Raw genomic sequence first — 21,575 nt, 5'->3', positions numbered from 1 at the left:
TCACGCAGGGGGCGTGGCCTGCTCAACCTGTGAGCGTTGATTTTTGAGGGACACTACGCTGAATCACAGAGAAGGAAATGTGAACCGTTGCGACGCGAGATCGAGTTTTTCCACCGGCTTTGAACCCGTGAAAGCGTGTGTCGATGATTCTTACAGAGGTTTGCAACTTCTGCGATCCACACGGAGTCTGAAGAACTTAAAGATGATGCTCAACTTCTTCCCGGTGCGGAAATTCAAGCGCAACGGTAGATATATTGTGTTTGGGGCGGTGTTGATGGTCGCCTTCCTGGCAGCTTATCTGGAGTTCATGGCCGTGAACGAGTGGAGCAGCCCTGGTGAGTGACATCTGATGTCCTGTCACTTAAATACTGCTTGCTTATACAGTATCAAATTATGATGATGCTTTACAGTAAGGGTCACTTTATTGACCTTAGTTAGTAGACCATGTACCAACAACAAAATTTTTACAGCATTTATTGAACTAAGTCAGAGATTCCCAAACTTTCTGTCAGCCGACACTATTTGTCCTAAACGTTTTTCTGATGGCGGTTTATGGTCACATGACACGCAGGTAAACAAATAAAATATTTAACCTTGTTAAAAACCGTGTTTTATTTTGTATTTTATTTTCATTGTTTTAATTTATTGTCTTTGTTAAAAAAACAAAAACAAATTTTGGGGACCTTGTTCTAGGTGGTTAATGTTACAATATGAACTGATTTTAAATTATACAATTTGAACAATGTATTAATGAATTAAATTATATTCAGTGCTGTAAAAGTATTGTTTGTGATTCCCAATGCATTAACTACCAAACCTTAAACCTCATTAACATTCCACATTTATAATGTTTATTAACAGTCCATACTAACTACATTCCAGTTTATTAGATATTCAGTTGCATCAGAGGTTTGATTGGCCAGTGAGTATTCTTCATTGAAAGGCAGGGAGGGAGGAGCTGGAGTTGAAGTTTGGAATTTACTGTAAATTTTCTCTGAAATGAATAGCTCACTCAAAAATGACAAAATTTCTGAAAATGTACTCACCCTCAGACCATCCCAGATGTAGATGAATTTGTTTCCTTATTGGAACAGATTTGAAAAAAATCTAGCATTACATTACTTGCTCGCCAATGGATGCTCTGCAGTGAATGGGTGCCGTCAGAATGAGAGTCCAAACAGTTGATAAAAACATCACAATAATCCACACGACTTCAGTCCATCAATGAAGAGAAAAGCTGCATGTTTGTAATAACTTGGGTGAACTGTTCGTTTAAGAAGACTTGGTCATGGTGAATTGCTTTTATTATTATTACTACACACAATGCAATATTATATACAATACATCATGCAAACAGTACAGGACAATGGAATTTAATGCACTGACAGAATGCATCGTGTTGCTGTGTACACGGATATGGTCAGTGTGCATGCAGACACAAGAACATCAGACTGGTTGTTTCTGTCCTGCCAGTCCCAGCTCAAAATCAGGGTGTTTCCTTCCCATTCCCAGAGTGACTCATGATGCCTCTTCTGCTCTTCTTTTATCTGCTGGCTCAGGGACCTTAAAAATTATAGCAATTTAAATCATGTTTTCTGACTGGCCCTGGATTGCAAAGGTTGTACAAAGAGAAGCTCATGTGATCGAGGAAACCTGAGAGATGTCAGGTGAGCTCGGACCTGCAGAAGGGGTTTGTCATCTTGTTTGAGGTCAGTATCAGGTCAGAGGAGCAGCACCAATGTCACAGCACCTGGATATCAGCCTGCTAAAATTACATTTGAATAGTAAACTCACACTGTGCCCATGCGAGCGAAATCCGATTAAGAACAAAAGCTGTCTGGCTGAGCTTTAAGGAGGAAGCTTGAGTGTCATGAAGTTCCTTGTTCCTCCTGTATTTCTGGAAGAAATCCAGAGGAGAATGTTTGACCTGCACATGGCATCGACACGCTCTTGTGAGTCCGATGGCCATGAATTCACATGCATGCCATTCCTCTGTGAACCTGCATATATTTAGCATTTTGATTTCCACAGTGCTTTTTTGTTTTATCCTGGGTTAATGTTATTTGCATATTTATGAGGTTAATAACATCAGCTGGACATAACACAGAGTATGAATGAATGCAAACCTTTGCTTCTATTAAATGTCAACTATTGTTTAAACCGTTAACACAATACGTTTTTTATTTCTCCAAGTCTGAAAACTATGGAATAAAAAAAAAGAAAAAGTTAATTGTGAATTTTAATCTCATAATTCTGAGAATTCTAAGAATTGTAAGAAAGAAGTCAGAATTGTGAGATAAAACAGTAAAAAAATCTCACAATTTAGTTTTTTGTCTCCACCACAAAATTGTGGGAAGAAAAGTCTAATTCTCAGAGCTGGAAATGCAATTATAAGATCACTGCAAAATGTATCTATTCAGAAATGCTTTTTATTTTTATAATGACTGTAGATGAGATAAACACAAACATTCTGAAACATTTCAAACAGTATTTACTCAAAATGCACAAAGAAAATAAAAAATATTTATTTTGACAATGCCAAAGCTGTTGGTAGATTTGTAGTCAGTCACACAGAAGTGGGTTTCATCTGAAATGACCAAATACGTACAGTGGCCAAATATTCATCTAAAAATGAAAATTCTGTCACTATTTACTCACAGTCATGTTGCTCCAAACCTGTACGCATTTCTTTCTTTTGTGGAAAGCAAAAGAATATATTTTTAAGAATGTTGATAACCAAGTGAATTTGGGTCCCATTTACTCACAATGGAAGTTGATGGGACTTTGGTTACCAACATTCTTCAGAATATCTTCTTTTGTGTTCTGCAGAATAAAGAAATACATACAGGTTTGAAACAACATGATGGTGATTAAATAGAGACAGTATTTTAAATTCTGGACGAACTGTAATGAGTGGGTGAGTGGTGACATTCTGTGAAACTTAAGTAGCACAGTTTTGCTTTTTATATACATTAGTTTTATGTCGAAATTAGAACAATATCTTCAGGAGAAGATGCACCGTCAAATGTTTTTACAAATTTAGTGAGTGTTGAAAGCAAGCTACTGCATTTAGCTTTAATTTTCAAGGGCAGTGGTTAGTCATCCATGTGGCCTAACCAACATTTTGTCTGTGTGTGTTAGTTTTATCCCACTGGGGTGTCAGTGTGAAGTGACGAACCCTTGTGACTGACCCTTGACCCTTGACTTTTTTTTTTTTTTTTTTTTTTTGCACCAACCCTGGATTTTTAGATTAAGCTGAAATTTCCTTGTTGTTTTTTGTGGAGGATCATCTAAGAGCAGGTGCATGAAGCAGAAATGGAAGGAGACTACAGTAATGCATGCCTCTCTCTCACTCTATGCTGCACTGGACATTGGGGCTTTTAAACAAATTCAACATTCCTCCAGGGCAATGGTCGTCTAACCGGTCCTGCAGTCACCCCTAACACCTTACATTTTGTATGTATCCCTATATCTGACACACCCATTTCAGGTCTGGCCGTCTCTACTAATGAGCTGATGAGTTGAATGAGGTGTGATAAATAAGGGACACACAGAAAATGTGAAGTCCTGGGGGTGCTCGCAGGACCGGTTTGAAAACAACTGCTCCAGAGGATACCAGCGGCCTCTAGGGAGTACAGTAAAAGAAAGAATTTGAAAAATGGAGAAAGGCAAAGAAGACAAAAGTGTTGGTTGCTCATGCAAATGCCATGCTGAAATCCTCAGGGTCTCTTCTTTAAATGCATTTGTTCTCACTCAAACACTAAGGAAAGTTCACACAACGCCCAGTGTGCAAATACACCTGAAGACACAGACTATAATAACTGGCCATATAGACAGCTCTCTGCAGTGTGTGCTTAGTAGCGCTGGGGGTCAGATGACCCTTTCTTCTGTAAGGTGCGGCGTCATTTCCTGTACTTCTTGTTGCTATAGCACCAATGTGCAAGGTTAAGCACACTTGCACTTCTCTGTACACACACACAAGGGAGTGTATGCGTTTTCTTCACCTTCTGATGAGCGTCTATACATTTGCTGTAAATGTTTGCAGAGACCTTATGTTCAAATTAACCATAACGTTTTTTTATGTGTTTTGTGTGCATACATGTTATATTTGACAAGCTTGCAAAATACACTTTTCTCCTCTTGAGCGGGATGTTTGTCAAAAGACAACTGGTAAATGCCACGTCGAAATTCTTATTTTTGACAACTGGAAACCTTTTTGAAACTTGAACAGCTGTTTTTTGTGAGTTTAAGGATATTGTGCATACAAGGCTCATACATGGGTGTACAGTCATGGCCAAAAGTTTTGAGAATTACATAAATATTAGTTTTCAAAAAGTTGCTGCTAAACTGCTTTTAGATCTTTGTTTCAGTTGTTTCTGTGATGTACTGAAATATAATTACAAGCACTTCATACGTTTCAAAGGCTTTTATCGACAATTACATGACATTTATGCAAAAAGCAGTGTTGGCCCTTCTTTTTCAGGACCTCTGCAATTCGACTGGGCATGCTCTCAATCAACTTCTGGGCCAAATCCTGACTGATAGCAACCCATTCTTTAATAATCACTTCTTGGAGTTTGTCAGAATTAGTGGGTTTTTGTTTGTCCACCCGCCTCTTGAGGATTGACCACAAGTTCTCAATGGGATTAAGATCTGGGGAGTTTCCAGGCCATGGACCCAAAATTTCAACATTCTGGTCCCCGAGCCACTTAGTTATCACTTTTGCCTTATGGCAGCGTGCTCCATTGTGCTGGAAAATGCATTGTTCTTCACCAAACTGTTGTTGGATTGTTGGAAGAAGTTGCTGTTGGAGGGTGTTTTGGTACCATTCTTTATTCATGGCTGTGTTTTTGGGCAGAATTGTGAGTGAGTCCACTCCCTTGGATGAGAAGCAACCCCACACATGAATGGTGTCAGGATGCTTTACTGTTGGCATGACACAGGACTGATGGTAGCGCTCACCTTTTCTTCTCCGGACAAGCCTTTTTCCAGATGCCCCAAACAATCGGAAAGGGGCTTCAACGGAGAATATGACTTTGCCCCAGTCCTCAGCAGTCCATTCACTATACTTTCTGCAGAAGATCAATCTGTCCCTGATGTTTTTTTTGGAGAGAAGTGGCTTCTTTGCTGCCCTTCTTGACACCAGGCCATCTTCCAGAAGTCTTGGCCTCACTGTGCGTGCAGATGCGCTCACACCTGCCTGCTGCCATTCCTGAGCAAGCTCTGCACTGGTGGCACTCCGATCCCGCAGCTGAATCCTCTTTAGGAGACGATCTTGGCGCTTGCTGGACTTTCTTGGACGCCCTGAAGCCTTCTTTACAAGAATTGAACCTCTTTCCTTGAAGTTCTTGATGATCCTATAAATTGTTGATCTAGGTGCAATCTTAGTAGCCACAATATCTTTGCCTGTGAAGCCATTTTTATGCAACGCAATGATGGCTGCACGCGTTTCTTTGCAGGTCACCATGGTTAACAATGGAAGAACAATGATTTCAAGCATCACCCTCCTTTTAACATGTCAAGTCTGCCATTCTAACCCAATCAGCCTGACATAATGATGTCCAGCCTTGTGCTCGTCAACATTCTCACCCGAGTTAACAAGACGATTACTGAAATGATCTCAGCAGGTCCTTTAATGACAGCAATGAAATGCAGTGGAAAGGTTTTTTTGGGATTAAGTTAATTTTCATGGCAAAGAAGGACTATGCAATTCATCTGATCACTCTTCATAACATTCTGGAGTATATGCAAAGTGCTATTATAAAAACTTAAGCAGCAACTTTTCCAATTTCCAATATTTATGTAATTCTCAAAACATTTGGCCACGACTGTACAAATGATGAAACATAAGTCTTTTTTTTATTGTATTAGCAATCTGTGCTGTGTGTGTTCTTACAAAACATCCTCTTGGGATGTCCTCAAGGTATAGTGGATAATAAATAATGACTTTTATTCTTAAAACTGTTAGTTTATAGGAATTATAATTAGGTTTTATGTTAGTGATGCACCAAAATGAATTTTTCATGAATTCATGCACTTTTCATTTTACAGAAAACCTAAGTTGAACTTCTTATGTTCACTCATGTTTGTTATAGATGGATTAACATGGATGCTTGACACCCGATTTAAGCTCACCAAGATTACCTGTAATATGAAATACATATTTTTGATTTAATCTAATTAAGGATAACATTGAAAGTGTGTTTGGTGTGATTGAATCTGCAAGTTAATGCTTTCCCTCCTGTTAAAGATTAATGTGAACATGAGTCAGTTTCAGTCTATTTGGAGAAATCCTAACCCATCAATGGCAATCTAATGTCACTGTCCTGAATCAAACACACACACACACACACGCACACACGGTCAGTCAGGTGTAATTAATTAATTGGCAGCTTGATTAAATATTTACTCTCTTTCTCTTTCAGGTGTGACCGTCCGCAGTGAAAGCATCGGCTGGGCAAACGCTGCTGCTCGACGTGCGGTAAAAGCTCAACTTTGACCTTTGTGTTTCATGTTTTAATTTTGGAGACCTGTTATAATTGTAAAAAATAAATTATTTTCCTTTTTTTATTTTTTTATTCAGTTTTGTATGAAACCGTGATTCTTAGCATCTAGAGATAAATATATTGTGTCAAGAAAAAGATTTGTCGTGCTGATATTTCGTCTGGTTCATTTCAAAAGGAAGGGTCAACTTAAAGGGTTACTTCACCCAAAAATGAAAATTAGACTGTTTTACCTACCCTCGAAGCATCTTAAGTGTATATGACTGACTTCTTCAAGACAAATCCATGTCGGAGTTATATAAAAAGATTGTCCTGGCTTTTCCAAGCTCTATAATTGCAGTCAGCGGGTGTTGCAGTTGAACAGTCCACAAGTCATTAAATAAAGCTTCTGTAAGAAACCTGTTTCTTTATCAGAACAGATTTGGAAAAATGTAGCATTACATCACTTGCTCACCAATGGATGCTCTGCAGTGAATGGGTGCCGTCAGAATGAGAGTCCAAACAGCTGATAAAAACATCACAATAATCCAGTCCATCAATGAACAATCATGTGAAGTGAAAAGTTGCATGTTTGTAAAAAAACAAATCCATTAAGACATTTTTTTACTTTAAACCATCAGGTTACAATGTAAGTCCTCTAAGAAAACTATTGCTTTCTCCAGTGAAAAAGTCATCTCGTATGAATCAGGAGAGAAATATGCACAGATCGAGCACTATGTTAATGCGAGAAGATATAGAAGCAAGTGATGTAATACAACATTTCTTTAAATCTTCTCCAATGGAGAAACAAACTCATCTACAACTTGGATAATCTAAAGCTGAGTAAGCTTTGAGAAAATTTTCAATCTTGAGTGAACTGTTCCTTTATGTACATAGTATTATTCTGGGATACGATATTCCATGCAACATCTTCTGGTTGTATACTGCAAATTCTGTCATATGTAGTAGGTCATTCCAGTATTCCATGCATGCATACAATTTACATACTGAAGAAAAAAAGGCAACACATCTATGATGCTCAAATTTTGTCTAGGTAGTTGCTAAGTCGATTTTCAACAAAAAAGAAATCGAAAATGCTGCTGGAATGCAGATGCATGAAAAACAATTCTGTGTGTGTTTTATGTGTGTGTCACAGGTTCACATCTCTGAAGATCACATCTCTGACAATAAACATGATAAAGACATCTGGACACCAAAAAACACTCAACAGGCATGGAGGGCGGAGGTAATAATACGGCCACAATGATAGAAATAAAATGCGCTTACACTGGAAGTCTATGGGGAAAGTTACTCCAGTTATATGTAAATACATGTAAATAGTACATTTAGACAGTAGCACATACAGACAATCACACTGTTTTACAATACTTTTCTACCTAATTTACACAGTCATGACAGGAATTGAGGTATTGGATATCGCTTTGCAGAGACAGTTGGTAACTTTATCACACTTTTGAAACAGTATTTGAATGTTTATTCCAGTGTTGTGTCTTACCCCATAGACTTCAATGGTAAGTGCATCATGTAAACATGTTTTTTCCTTGTTTTTGCAGTCTGGTGGATGACATATCTTATAATATTATAGACTATTACAAAGGGAAAAAAACTATATGTGTATGTGTGTGTTGTATGTTTGCTGCAGTATAAAGGAATGGCGAATCTTCACATCTTTGAGGACTGGTGTGGCACCTCTATATCTCAACTACAGAAGAATCTACATTATCCATTATATCCTCACGTAGGTGTTTTATCTGTATAGATGACATATCTGTCATATCTGTACCCAACTCTTTTAAATATTGATAATAATAATAATAAATGTTTCTTGAACAGCCAATCAGCATATTAGAATGGTTTCTGAAGGATCATGTGACACTGAAGACTGGAGTAATGATGCTGAAAATTCAGCTTTGATCACAGGAATAAATTACATTTTATGATATATATTTAAATAGAAAACATTTATTTCAAACAATAAAAATATTTCACAATATTACTGCTTTTGTTGTATTTTTGATCAAATAAATTTAGGTATATATACATATGCATGTGTTTGTGTGTGTATATGTGTGTGTGTTTGTGTGTGTGTGTATATATATATATTTCAGCTTTATTTGAATAAACAAATTTGGTTAATGATAACAACACTGTTAACAACATACTTTACTTTCAATATTACATTTGTTTGTATTTGATATGTTTTTATTTGTGTAGACTCGTACAACTGTGAAGAAACTTGCTGTGTCACCAAGCTGGACCAATTATGGACTCAGGATATTTGGATACATACATCCTTATACCGATGGTTTGTCTGTCTCTCTTTCTCACACACACACACACACACACACACTAGGGCTGCATTATAAATCGCATGCGTTTATCATGTGCATCTCTTCAGTAAAGCTGGTTTTGTGATAAGTAGTGATCTTCAGCACTTGCTGTCAGATGGAGGGGCATTTACTACACAGAGCCGTAGTTCACTGACAAGCTATGCAATATTGCATTCACTATCAGCGATGTATCGCATGCGGTAATGAAAGCTGTTTGCTTAGCTTGCCAGTGCACATGCTGGAGATTTACTACTAATCACAGAACCGGCTTTACTGACGAGAGGCGCATGATAAACGCATGTGATTTATCATGCAGTGCTAACATGCACATATTCAGATTGATCAGCCATTGTCACACTGTTGTCTCTTCCCTTTGTTTGGCAGGTGACTTTCTGTTTGCAGTGGCGTCTGATGATAACAGTGAGTTCTGGCTCAGTGAAGATGAGAATCCAGACAATCTGAAGCTCCGCGCTTACGTCGGAAAGGTTGGAGAGACAAGTGTCAACTTTATAATTAATTTAATGTCGATGTGTGAAATGCATGCACTGAATTTTGTGTGATTCCTCCATTTTTAGACAGGCAGAGAATGGACTGCCCCAGGGGAATATGGGAAATATGCCAGTCAGATATCAGATCTTATTCCGTAAGTGTGTTTGTGTTTCATAATGCTGCAGGGAAGTGCTCACACATCTGTCCAAGTTATGACCACGTACCTCGGTGATGAAAACTATTTTTAGATTCAGTATATATGTGTAGATTTACCAGCTGCTGCTTTTGTCCTGATGATCACGGCACACAGTGGGAAGTCATTAAAAGTATTCTTCTGTTATAACATGATTTGTAATAGTGCAGGTGTGTGTTTAAAATGGAATTATATACTGGATGTGTTTAAAATGGAAGCGTCGATGTATTTAAGTTTTAGTAATTATGTTGTTATGTGTGTGTCTTTTTAATACTCATACATTTTTTAGTTTTTTAAATAAATAACTTGAATTAAAGGGAGAGTTCACCCAAAAAGGAAAATTCAGCCATCATTTAGCTACTCGCTTTGAGACCTGCGCAGGACGGATTTTTCCCAAAAATATATGTTATTTTCTCCCGCTCCCGCTCGCAAACAATCAAGTTTCGTCCTGCTCCCGCCTGCAAAATCCCACGGGTAAACGTATAAGTAGGTTTTTTTTTAAATACATTGCATATTCTGCCTGCTACTGCTATTATTTTTTCACTTGCTCCCCTGTTGAATATAAATTAAAAAAAGAAACGGAAAATAGATTTTAATTAAATGGATGAACACGAACATGGAACTTAGAACATAGAAATAAAGCAAAAATATGTAAATTAAAATTAAAACAATATATACCTATAATAATTAGGCTATAGTATAGCCTAATAAATTATATAATAATAATAATAATAAACCTGGATTTATTTCATGTTCAAAGGAAAAGTAGCCTAGGGCCTAATACTACTTAAGAATGCCTTCTTTGCTTTTAGCAATTCCTTCAAACATTAAACAAAAAATATCCTTATTCCTCAATAACAAAATAAAACAATTTTAAATATTTAACAAAATAAATAAATAAATAAAAATAAACTGAATTAACTAAAAAAAACCTGTACGACTTCTTAATGTGCCCATGCAGCAATAGCATGTCGTTCACTGATGAGGGCTTCAGATTAATGCGTCTCTGCTCTAGTATGCGACCGCAAAAACTGAAAGCCCTCTCCAAGTGTGCCCTGGAAGCTGGAATGCAAAGTACATGGCGTGTTACTTTGCTTAATTTCGGAAAATCTTGACATCGTCTTTTGAACTATCCCTTTATCAGAAAAAAAAAGCATGAAACTTTTTAAAAATGTAATTATCTATTTATTAAATGTAACATTATTTTAGAATAATATATAATATCATATATAAATATATATATACATGTTTAAATAATTGATGTTTTATTAGAATAGTTAATTTATTTCTATTTTGTTTTCAACTAATTTCTAATTCCTAAATGTCGGTTTAATTTTATTCTTTTTTATTTGTTTTGCTGTCTTGTCTATATGGTAAAGCATAATGAGAAAGCAATTTGTGTAGTCGCTATAAAGATTTTTTTATTATTATTATTAGTATTATTTCAAATACCTAAAAAAAATTAGTTTTTAATGTTATTTCATGTTTATCTTTTAATGTAAAACTATTGAGTTGCATTAGAAGCTTAACATATAAAAGTTTCAAAGATCTAATTGTGTTCATTCAAAATGAATAAAAGTTCACTTTTTTTATTGTTTTACAGTCTGCAAAAGAACAATAAATATTTCTTTGAGCTTATCCACAAACAAAACGATCAGGGAACGGATCATGTGGAGGTTGCGGTGAGTGTGTTCACTGAGGGTGTTTGTGTGTGATTGGTCGGTATACACTGTTATGACACTGTCTGTCTTTACTCACAGTGGCAACTCAAACAGATCGGGAGTGGATTTTCAATCATCGATTCCAAGTTCATCTCCCTCTACACCAGTGAGTGTGTGTGTGTGTTATTTTGGGATGTGGTTGCAGAAATGTCAGGGTAGTGTTAAGACGCCTGGAATAGCTGCTCCTGTCTACACACACGTCCTGAAATAGAGCTAATGATGGGGTAGTCACCACTGCACAACGTGTGTGTGTTGTCCTCTTATTGCTTCAGCTGAAGTGTGTCAATCCAGGCTTTTGCATTCATTTCTGTGTAAATATATGCTTATGTAGTTCTCGTTAGAAACTGTGTTTTTGTTTTCACACTGCAAGTTTGTCGACGCGTTTGCCTTAGTTATTGCAAACTAAATTACCGGTGGTAAGAATTTTTGTTAATTTAAAAACTGCTGAAGTTGAATAAAATAAAAATATTATAGGAAAAACTTGGTTTCTTTTGCAGGTAACTCGAATAAAAAACTTTTGTTAAAGTATTAAAATGTCTTAAACTGAAATAAATATAAATTAAAGATATATTGAAAAATAATCTGAATAATAAAACGAAAATACTAAATTAAACTAAAACTGAAAATATAAAAAACAAAAGCTATTAATAAATATTTAGACAAATATTAAAAAAAGTATTAATAGTATAATGTTTTAAAAACTGGTATGTTTGATTAGTAAATGTTTTTTAAAACAGCATGCAGTGTGTGTTGTTACAAACATGATGTCATGTGACAGTGTAGCATACTGCTGTTTGAAAAGGTTTACATGGAACATTTAACATGCTTTTAAAAGTGTTTAGTCATCTCAGAAATGTTGCAGTTTTAACCCTCTAAATTTTTTCTGCATCTTTTAGCAGTTTGAACAGTCTACAATGCTAAGGATGGTAGTGTGCTTTCAAACTGATGACCTAATTTTTGTATGACATAATTTACCCGTGTGTGTGTGTGTGTGTGTGTGTGTGTGTGTGTGTGTTCATGCAGATGAGTCCTCGCTGAAGACTGTAGATGTCAATCACATTCCTCAGACCTCTGCCAGTCATGTGACTCCGCCCCAGAGGTCGTCTGAGACTCCGCCCCATGGAGTAGACATGCTGAGAGCAGATCCTCGGGACTCATTTCATCAGGGTGAGAAATTCAGACACAAACTCACTTTCACTCAACACCCTTTTCAGAGTCAAAATAACATAATAAACCAACAATGCAGACATGCTGCGCTATTAAACATTGAACTTAACTCCTTAAAATGAAACCCTCAGGGCATTCCAGGCCCACATGCTGATATTTTTTTCAGTGGAAGCACTTTCCATATAAAGATGGTTCCTGTTGACCATGTCTGTCAAAATGGTCCAAAATTGACAATGCGGGTATAATATAACCGTACACCGAATATACATATACAGGTTTGAAACATGAGAGTAAGTGAAAATAGAATTTTTAAATGAAGTGGGCCTAGAAGATGATGAGAGCTCCATTATAATAAATAATAAATCATTGTTATCGGCACTTATTATTTCCCTCACTTTATAATAGTTTATAATAGTATTTTCCCACTTTATAATAGTTTTGTTTCTTGTCTGTAGTTTATTGCTAGTTTTGTGATGTAGTGACTTTCTGACAAAAACTACAACAGATCTTCAAGTTGCACATGTACAAGCACTGCGAAAAACATTAGAATATATGCAGACGGCACATGAATTCAGTGCCACCTTGTGGTAGAAGAGACATTGTTACAGTGGTTCTTAGACTTTTTGACTTGAAGACCCTTTGCTCAAAATTGTACTTTAAGGCCACCCCCCCCCAATCCATATTATATATATTATATTTTATTATTTCTTCTGTAATTATGACAAAGCTGCTTGGTTTCAAAATATACATATTTATTTAAATTTTATATATATATATATATATATATATATATATGTATGTATGTGTATATATATATATATATATATATATGTATATATATATATGTATATGTATGTGTGTGTGTGTGTGTGTGTGTGTATATATATATATATATATATATGTGTATATATAAAAACATCACACCCACTGATCTATTTCTCTTTGGGGCACCTGGTGTATTATGATCTCAAATCAAATAATTTATATATATATATATATATATATATATATAAATATAAATTATTATTATTTTTTTTTTTTTTTGGTGTTAGATTATTTTAACACAAAATAATACAATTTATTTAAAAAATGAATGCTAGATATTTAAAAGAATAATAATTTACTAATTTCAAGAAAAAGTGAATTAGATAATTAAATTTATATAATTAATATACATTAAATTGTGCATGTTGTTGTTATTATTGTTAATTATAAATCTTAATAATAATAGTAATGATGTGTTATAATGTTTTGTGTGTATTTGTATATGTAGTTCCTTTATTGGACAGGGCGCGTTTGCAGGGAGTTTTACCTGACTGTATTTATAACCCCAGCTACATCATAAAGGGATATCCTCTAATGCGCTACCAGGGCCTGCAGTTTGTAAGTGTAGATTGTTAGAAAATTAATAAAAAATTGAAGTGTATGTTGTTGTGCCTATGCGTTTGTGATCTTGATCAATCTAATCTGATGCAGGTGCACCTGACATACGTGTATCCTAATGACTACACACGGCTCACACACATGGAGAATGATAACAAATGTTTCTACCGTGGGAATCCATACTACCTGGAAAGGTAGACACACAAATACTGTACACCACCGTTCATATGCTTGGGCTTGGTGTGGCTTTTTATTTATTTATTTATTTAAAAGTATCTTCTGCTCGCCAAGGCTATATTTATTCGATTAAAATACAAAAACAACAGTAATATTGTGAAATATTGTTACAATCAGGGGAGCTGTTTTCTTTTTGAATGTATTTTGAAATATAATTTCTTCCTGTGATGCAAAGCTGAATGTCCAACAGCCATTACTCCAGTCTTTAGTCACATGATCCTTCAGTAAAATATATAATATGCTGTTTTATTTAAACATCATTTGAAATTGAAATGTTTTGTAAAATCATAAATGTTTACTGTTTCTTTTGATCAATTTAATGCATCCTTGCTGAATCAAAGTATTCATTTCTTTAAATAAAATCTTACTGACACCAAATGTTTGAATGGTCGTGTACAGTCTGCAACATCACACCCCCTGATCAATCTCTCTTTGGGGCACCTGGTGTATTATGATCTCAAATCAAATAATTTGTTTTTAGATACGGCTTCTCAAACTACATTCAGTTGGATTTGCCTGAAAATGAGGAGAGATTCATCAAATACAAAGGTACAGCATACATTTAAGCAACAGTCACAATGCATTTAACTTCCTTAATGCAACAGGAATATTTTGTAGGAAATAATGATCATGAATTTTGAAAATAATTATTATTAAAAATGTATAATGATAAACTGTGTGCAGTAAGATTAAAGATTATATTAGAATAATTATATTACAATAAGTACATTTATTGAAACGTGGTCAATTTCTTGTTTGTCTTCAACTCCCAACAGCTTGATGGTTCAGAACTTAAATTACATTTCAAAACACTTAATGCTTGTCTTTGTCTTCCTGTAGGAGATGGCATGGAAGGAAGAGCCATAGACCTGGGCAGAGATGAAGATGAGGGCTTGCCGAAAGCTGGAAAGTATGAGGAGAAGCAACAAATAAAAGCTAACGTTCTCCAGGAATATGGAGATGATTATGATGATTACGCAATGCAGAGACGCCGTAAACTGTCTTCTGTTCAGAAACATGGCAGCATCAGAAAAAAGAGGCAAGACGGGGAACTAGACAACAGATTTCAACAGATGGACCAAGACAACCAACCTAAGGAAATCCCAAAACCACTTGAAGAACCACAGAACCGCCCAGAGGAACCACAGCAGCAACCAAAAAAGAAGAAGAAAAGGAGACGTCCTGAACAAAACCAACAGGACCAACACTACCTCCAAAACCCACCTTCTGAGGTGAAGAACTATGACCAGGGAAAAGAAAAAGACTCGCAGCAGTTTCAGAATCACGTCATGGAGAACATTCCTGACCGGCAGAATCCAGGACCAGCTCAAAGAGAAGATCACTTGAGTTCAGAAGTGAAACATCAAATGGACCAATCGCTTAATGATGGAAGAATTGAGCTCCACCAACATCCAGCCCAATACCACAACAGTAGTGATGGGACTCCAAATCTTGTTGCAGTTGGAGACAGAAATACTCCTGTGGAGAACATACGAGAAGCCAATGAATTGAAGCAAAGATCAGTGACCAACCCTGCCATGTTTGATGAGGACCAGAGGGAACGTCATGACCTTGTGAATCGGATGGGTAATCGAAAAGTCTATCTAGGAGAACAGGTTGAGAAGACACCCAAGAACTCTAGATTAGATGAGGTGAACGTAAAAAAGGCAAGGCTGGAGAACACTGCAGATGAACTGCCATCCTCGAATGGGAATGAAGTCAAAGCTGAACCAATGAAGAGGCGCAAACACTCAAAACATAAAGCAGATGAAGCTGTGCACGTTTTGGAGAACAACCCTGAAAAGGCTGTAGTAGATGACAACAATATTCCCATCAAGCACAATAATGTGTTGCATCATCTCCAGATTACCCAACATCCACTTCAAAACCCATTGTATAACGAGACCAATGATCTTCAGGCATTGGTCATCACAGCTCCATCTAACAAAGAATATAACAACCGCTGGGATCACATGAATGACGGCAGAAAGGAAAAAGAGATTCAGGATAATGCGATGCATATAGAGGAGGTTGAAGATGGAGGAGATGAAGAAGACTCTTGGGTCAAACAGGGTTTCTCAGAGGAAGATGACTATGACCTCACAAACAGGGCTGTGTTTGACGTGGAAGTCAAGTGGTCTCAGACGTTCCAGGCCAAACCTCTAGATCTGCACGCCTTGCGCTCCGACTGGATCGATCTGAAGTGTAATGTGTCTGGAAACCTGCTGCTTGAGGAATCTGAAGCATTGTCTGTAGTGGAAGCTTTCATGAAGAAACTAAACAAGAAATTTCCAAGGTAGGCCAGCTGTTCAACAGGAATCAAATATTGAATGAAATCAGCAGTTTATTCACTCTGTGAGCTGCGTTTGGAGTGGAATACTACCATACTGAATAATACACCGTTTATACAGTGTACTTCCTGGGATTTTATTGAAAATGTATTAATTTGCGTCAAAAGGGTATTTTTATTCAGCAAGGGCACACTAAATTAATAAAGTCACAGTAAAGACATAATGCTACTTTTATTTCAGATAAATGCTGTTTTTTTTATAAAAGAATCCTAAAAATTAATCATTGCAGTTTCCACAAAAATTTACATTGTGAATAATAAGAAATATTTTTGAGCAGGAAATCGGCATATTAGAATGATTTCTGAAGGATCATGTGACACTGAAACCTGGATGATGCTGAAAATTCACCTTTGCATCACAGGAAGATATTTAATTTCAAAATATATTACTGTAGAAAATGGGTGTTTGAAATTGTCAAATTTTATTCCATTACGGTTTAACTGTAAAATTGCAACAACAAAAAAATTGTTTTCCGTAGTGTGTGCTATTTTAGTATTTTCTTAATATACCATTTTAAATGGTATTTGTCATGCTGATCAAAAATTTTAGTTAATAGTATTTTCAGATTCGCCGTCATAATGGAAATTAGTCATGCAGTATGCTCTAGTTCTATAATATTGCATACATACAGAAAATCAGTGCACAGTAAAAATGGTATGTACTGTATAGTATTTCTGTATAGTATAGTATTAGTATATAATATTTCTGCAATTCTGAACATTTTAATTCATCTTTGACATTAACTGGTGTGTGTGTCTGTGTGTGTGTGTGTGTGTGTGTGTTTGTGTGTGTGTGTGTGTGTGTGTGTGTGTGTGTGTGTGTGTGTGTGTGTGTGTGTGTGTGTGTGTGTGTGTGTAGGCAGTTCTCTCTAGAGCGTATTGTGAACATTGCGAAGAAGCCTGATTATAATCGTGGCAGTAGATATCTACTGGAACTGGACCTGCAGGAGGCTTCAGGACGCCACCTGCGTCTGGTTCAGTACATCTATGTGAAACGAACTGAAGATCGGGGTTTTCACAGAAAGCAAAAGGCTCAGGACGCAGAACTTAAACTTTGCAATCCATATCGCTTCTACTGGAACCCGACTGCTACTGTTCACTTCATCGTCCCAGGTAGCACTCTCATATTGAGTTTTATTAAAGATACTTTCTTACACATCTTGGTGAAGAAAATGACTTGTGCATGTTTCTGAGTAGACTGCATGAAACATCTTCATAAGGCAATGTGTGTGTGTGTGTGTGTGTGTGTGTGTGTGTGTGTGTGTGTGTGTGTGTGTGTGTGTGTGTTCGTGTGTGTGTTCGTGTGTGTGTTCGTGTGTGTGTTCGTGTGTGTGTTCGTGTGTGTGTTCGTGTGTGAAGTGAAGAACCAGGCCCGTTGGGTGCAGCAGTTTATTTCAGACATGGAGGAGATGTACCGCACTACTGGAGATCAAAACTTCAATGTCATCATTACTGACTATCAAAGCACTGATATGAACATAGAACAAGCTCTACAGAACTCTTTCTTGCCTAGGTACATTTACCAGTTCATAAATACACACTAAGTAGAGTGATCCTTCATGAGTTCGTTTTCCTGATCATATGGCACATTGACATCTCGTGCTTCTCTAGCTATCATATTTCTTTTTTAACCTGTGGAGAAGTCACATTACTACAGCTTTGTAAAACGAGACCCCCCTTTGAGTCCCTTTCTATTGTGTATCCTGTTTCAGGTATCAATACCTCAGGTTAAGTGGGAACTTTGAGAGATCAGCAGGACTGCAGGCAGGAATAGACCTCATTTCTGTAAGTTTAAGACAAAATCACACACCGTACTTACAAAAATAAAAAAGGCTTAAATGAGTGTTCAAAACATGACAGGATCTTCAGTGAAAAAAAAGGCTGAACTAATTCAAGATGATGGATGACACTCATTTGCAGCTTATAAAGATCTGTCTCTTTCTCAGGATGATCACAGCATTGTGTTTCTCTGTGACCTGCACATTCATTTCCCTCCTGGCTTCATCGACACTGTGAGAAAACACTGTGTGGAGAGACACATGGCCTTTGCTCCGATAGTCATGAGACTGAACTGTGGCGCTACACCCCTGGAGCCTGATGGTGCAGTCTTGCAAACACAAGATAACATGATAACACATCATATACAACAGAATTAGATTCATGCATATCCAAATGTACACTATTGTTCAAAAGTTTGGGGTTCATAAGATTTGTTTGATGTCTTTGTCATTATTACCCCAGTCTTCAGTGACACATGAATTTTCAGAAATCATTCTATTGGTGATTTAGTGCTCAAAAAACATTTCTTATGTTTATCAGTGTTGAAAACGGTTGTGCTGGTAATGTGCAGGTTATTGGGAGGTCAATGGCTTTGGTCTTCTGGGCATTTATAAATCAGACCTGGACTCCATCGGGGGCATGAACACCAAAGAATTCACTGACCGCTGGGGCGGAGAGGACTGGGAACTACTGGACAGGTCAGTCATGGGACAATACACTAATATCATACTAATAGAGTTAATAGAAGTTCATTATTAAAACGTTATCATTTATTATCATTTATTAGCTTGATCTCAGTCAGTATACTTTTCTTTAAACTGTGCATTATGATGATGTGATTCCTAAACTCACTGGCAGCATTTAAAGTAATAGATTTTTTAGTTTTTAGATTTATAAAAATAAAACTTAATATAATAAAAAATGTTATGGTATAAACTTACACTAAAATAGTCAAATAAAATATTTTATTCATTTATTTCTATGCACATTTTTATTTTGAATCAGTTTTTTGTAAAAACATTTGAATTGCCATCATTCACAGTATAAAATGTTCTATATAAATAAACTTGCCTTGTATAGGATATTAACCCTTGTGCATCGATTTAAAAAAAGTTACTCTGAAGGCCTTAGAGGACCAAATTGTCCATGTAAGAAAAATGTCATGAAAATTGTAATCTTACATATGTTCTCATTTTAATGAAGACCCTTGGTTGATTATTTCTGGAGTAAAAAAAGAAAAGAAAAAAAAATTTTTTTAAGTGAAACAAAAAAAGTTAGATGTTTCAGTTTATGAAAATGATTTATGAGCTATTTTTTTAAGTTTGTAAAAAAAAAAAAACATGTTGAACAAAAAATTGCTAGAATATTAAGCTGTGTTCCAAATTTGAGGTTGATATGTCCAAAAATGAGCTTTTACTAAGATTTTGTTAGGGTGCAGTACTGACATTTTTCCATTAGATTGCCAGCAAAGCTTTTCTGGTATACACGGTGGTTTGATTTATGATTTGCAGTACAGTATAATTGTTCTCCCTCAAACGTTACAGCGATGCACACACAATTTTTTAGTACACACATGCAAACCACACTCTTACATCCATACCCACACACTCAAACAATTATAGTTGTATCATTTATTCAGTTGCCTCTAAAATACAGCAAAAACAGAAAGAATAAAAAAGTGAAAATTTGCTTTATAGGCCAAACCTAAGAAAATAGCACCATTTAGTAAAAAGAAATGTAATTTTTGCAGCTTTGTCACCAGAATGAAGGCCTGATAACAAAGATTGCACTGTACTATAGTTAAATTGCCATTGGACTAAAAATTGTGTGTAGCTGGTGTAATATAGATTTTGCTAAATATTAAAATTCTAATAAAAATACACCTTTGTGCCAATATTTATGCTGTTGGCATTAACACAGGCAAAATTACAAAAATGAAAAAGACAGAAATGTCCATAATTACAATTAACAATGGTTAATATTGGCTATTTATAAGTTATTGCCTGTAATGTGAACATAATTCACACTTTTCGTGACGGCCAGAACTGTAATATCCCTAATGCTAAACAAACATTATTTGGTGTGTGAAGTGCTTTCTGTTTTCTGTGGTCTCAAGGATCCTTCAGGGTGGGCTGGAGGTGGAGCGACTCTACCTGAGGAACTTCTTCCATCACTTTCACTCAAAGCGTGGAATGTGGAACCGCCAGATGCTGCGCAACACGTAACCAACGGTTACAATGGCACTTTAAACTTCAGGACATTCCAGATGTGTTCCAGATCACATCTGAGTGAAGGTGAATGTGAGGTGACCGTTTAATGGAAACACACAGAGACTCGGGTCAAAGACGTCTGTGATGTTTGGATTGAACAATGTTGCATCCAGACCTCTCCAGATCATTTCCAGAGTTGGAATGTTTCTCTAAAGCTAGCTATGCTATCAAGAGTGAATTTTTTTTTTAACAAAGGAACTGATATAAGTTATTGATGCCTTCAGCATCTCTTGGTTATTGTTGTTGTCACTTTCAGATCAATCAAATGCCTTCAGTCATGTCTGGCTGAGTATTCTGCTCTAACAAACAGAAATATGACATTTGATGAGATGTATATACTGAGAAAATGTGTATTTATTCAGGTAGGTAAGTGTCTTGGGTGAGGGTTGACTTTGCACATTGTTACATATGTTTTATGCTGTGTGACCTCTTAGAGACTGAAAGAATCTGGCCGAAACTGAAGAGATGTGCAATATTCCCATAGCGTGTTGGTCTAAGAAAAACAATTCATTCAGGTTAGAAATGCTGTTCTGTTTTTAAGTCAGTCTCACAAAGACTGTCAAGAACATGTCTTGGTCATATAACATCCTCAAAATACAAAATAAATTACATTTTGTTAAAAGAATAGTTTTTTTCAGTAATTTTCATAAAAATTAAGCGTAATGTACTCCCAAATTCTCATTACTGGAATGCAGACAAATAGCCATATTAAATTCAAAGTATGTATGTCTCATGGTAGCATAAAATGACCATCCATGTTTTCTGTGATATTTGCCATTTTATAGTGGTATTGCATGTGTTTTAAAGCTGAAAATGCTTTTTTTTGTACAAATGAGATTTTCCAGCATTTTCTATCTTCATGATACGTTCCAGTGAGTAGACCTGTTGATTTACACTGATTCAGCCCTTTACAGTATTACTTAAAGCAATCCTAATATTCATCAAACACAATCAATTTCAGTTAATTTATTTGGTTTGTTATGAGTTTGTACACCGATGAATTATATGCAACCTTTTCCCACTGATAACTGAGATAAGACATGCTCCCTCAAAAGTGCCTTCTGCTGTATGTGACTGAAAGGTAATCAGATCTACTGTACACTCTTGTTTTGTAGGGATTTGGCGCTGTTTTTAGAGTATTTTTCAACCATTA

The 21,575-nt window shown here is 36.1% G+C and overlaps 1 protein-coding gene across 1 annotated transcript; it reads left to right on the top strand.

The window, feature by feature from the left end:
* b4galnt3b (beta-1,4-N-acetyl-galactosaminyl transferase 3b) lies at nucleotides 1–21,047 on the top strand. Its single transcript, XM_059506871.1, has 20 exons — nucleotides 1–335; nucleotides 6,426–6,481; nucleotides 7,639–7,728; nucleotides 8,146–8,241; nucleotides 8,718–8,808; nucleotides 9,218–9,318; nucleotides 9,409–9,476; nucleotides 11,119–11,197; nucleotides 11,276–11,342; nucleotides 12,260–12,403; nucleotides 13,677–13,786; nucleotides 13,880–13,980; nucleotides 14,505–14,572; nucleotides 14,864–16,319; nucleotides 17,233–17,486; nucleotides 17,733–17,886; nucleotides 18,086–18,158; nucleotides 18,320–18,473; nucleotides 18,724–18,850; nucleotides 20,269–21,047. Exons 1-20 carry the CDS (start codon nucleotides 203–205, stop codon nucleotides 20,375–20,377), a joined length of 3,531 nt encoding a protein of 1,176 aa, XP_059362854.1. The 5' UTR covers nucleotides 1–202; the 3' UTR covers nucleotides 20,378–21,047.
* The last annotated feature ends 528 nt before the right edge of the window (nucleotides 21,048–21,575 follow it).

The sequence above is a fragment of the Carassius carassius genome, chromosome 23 (genome assembly GCF_963082965.1).
Source record: "Carassius carassius chromosome 23, fCarCar2.1, whole genome shotgun sequence".
Taxonomy (NCBI): Eukaryota; Metazoa; Chordata; class Actinopteri; order Cypriniformes; family Cyprinidae; genus Carassius; species Carassius carassius.
Note: the sequence above shows the minus strand (reverse complement) of the source record. Positions and strands in the feature narration are given on the sequence as shown.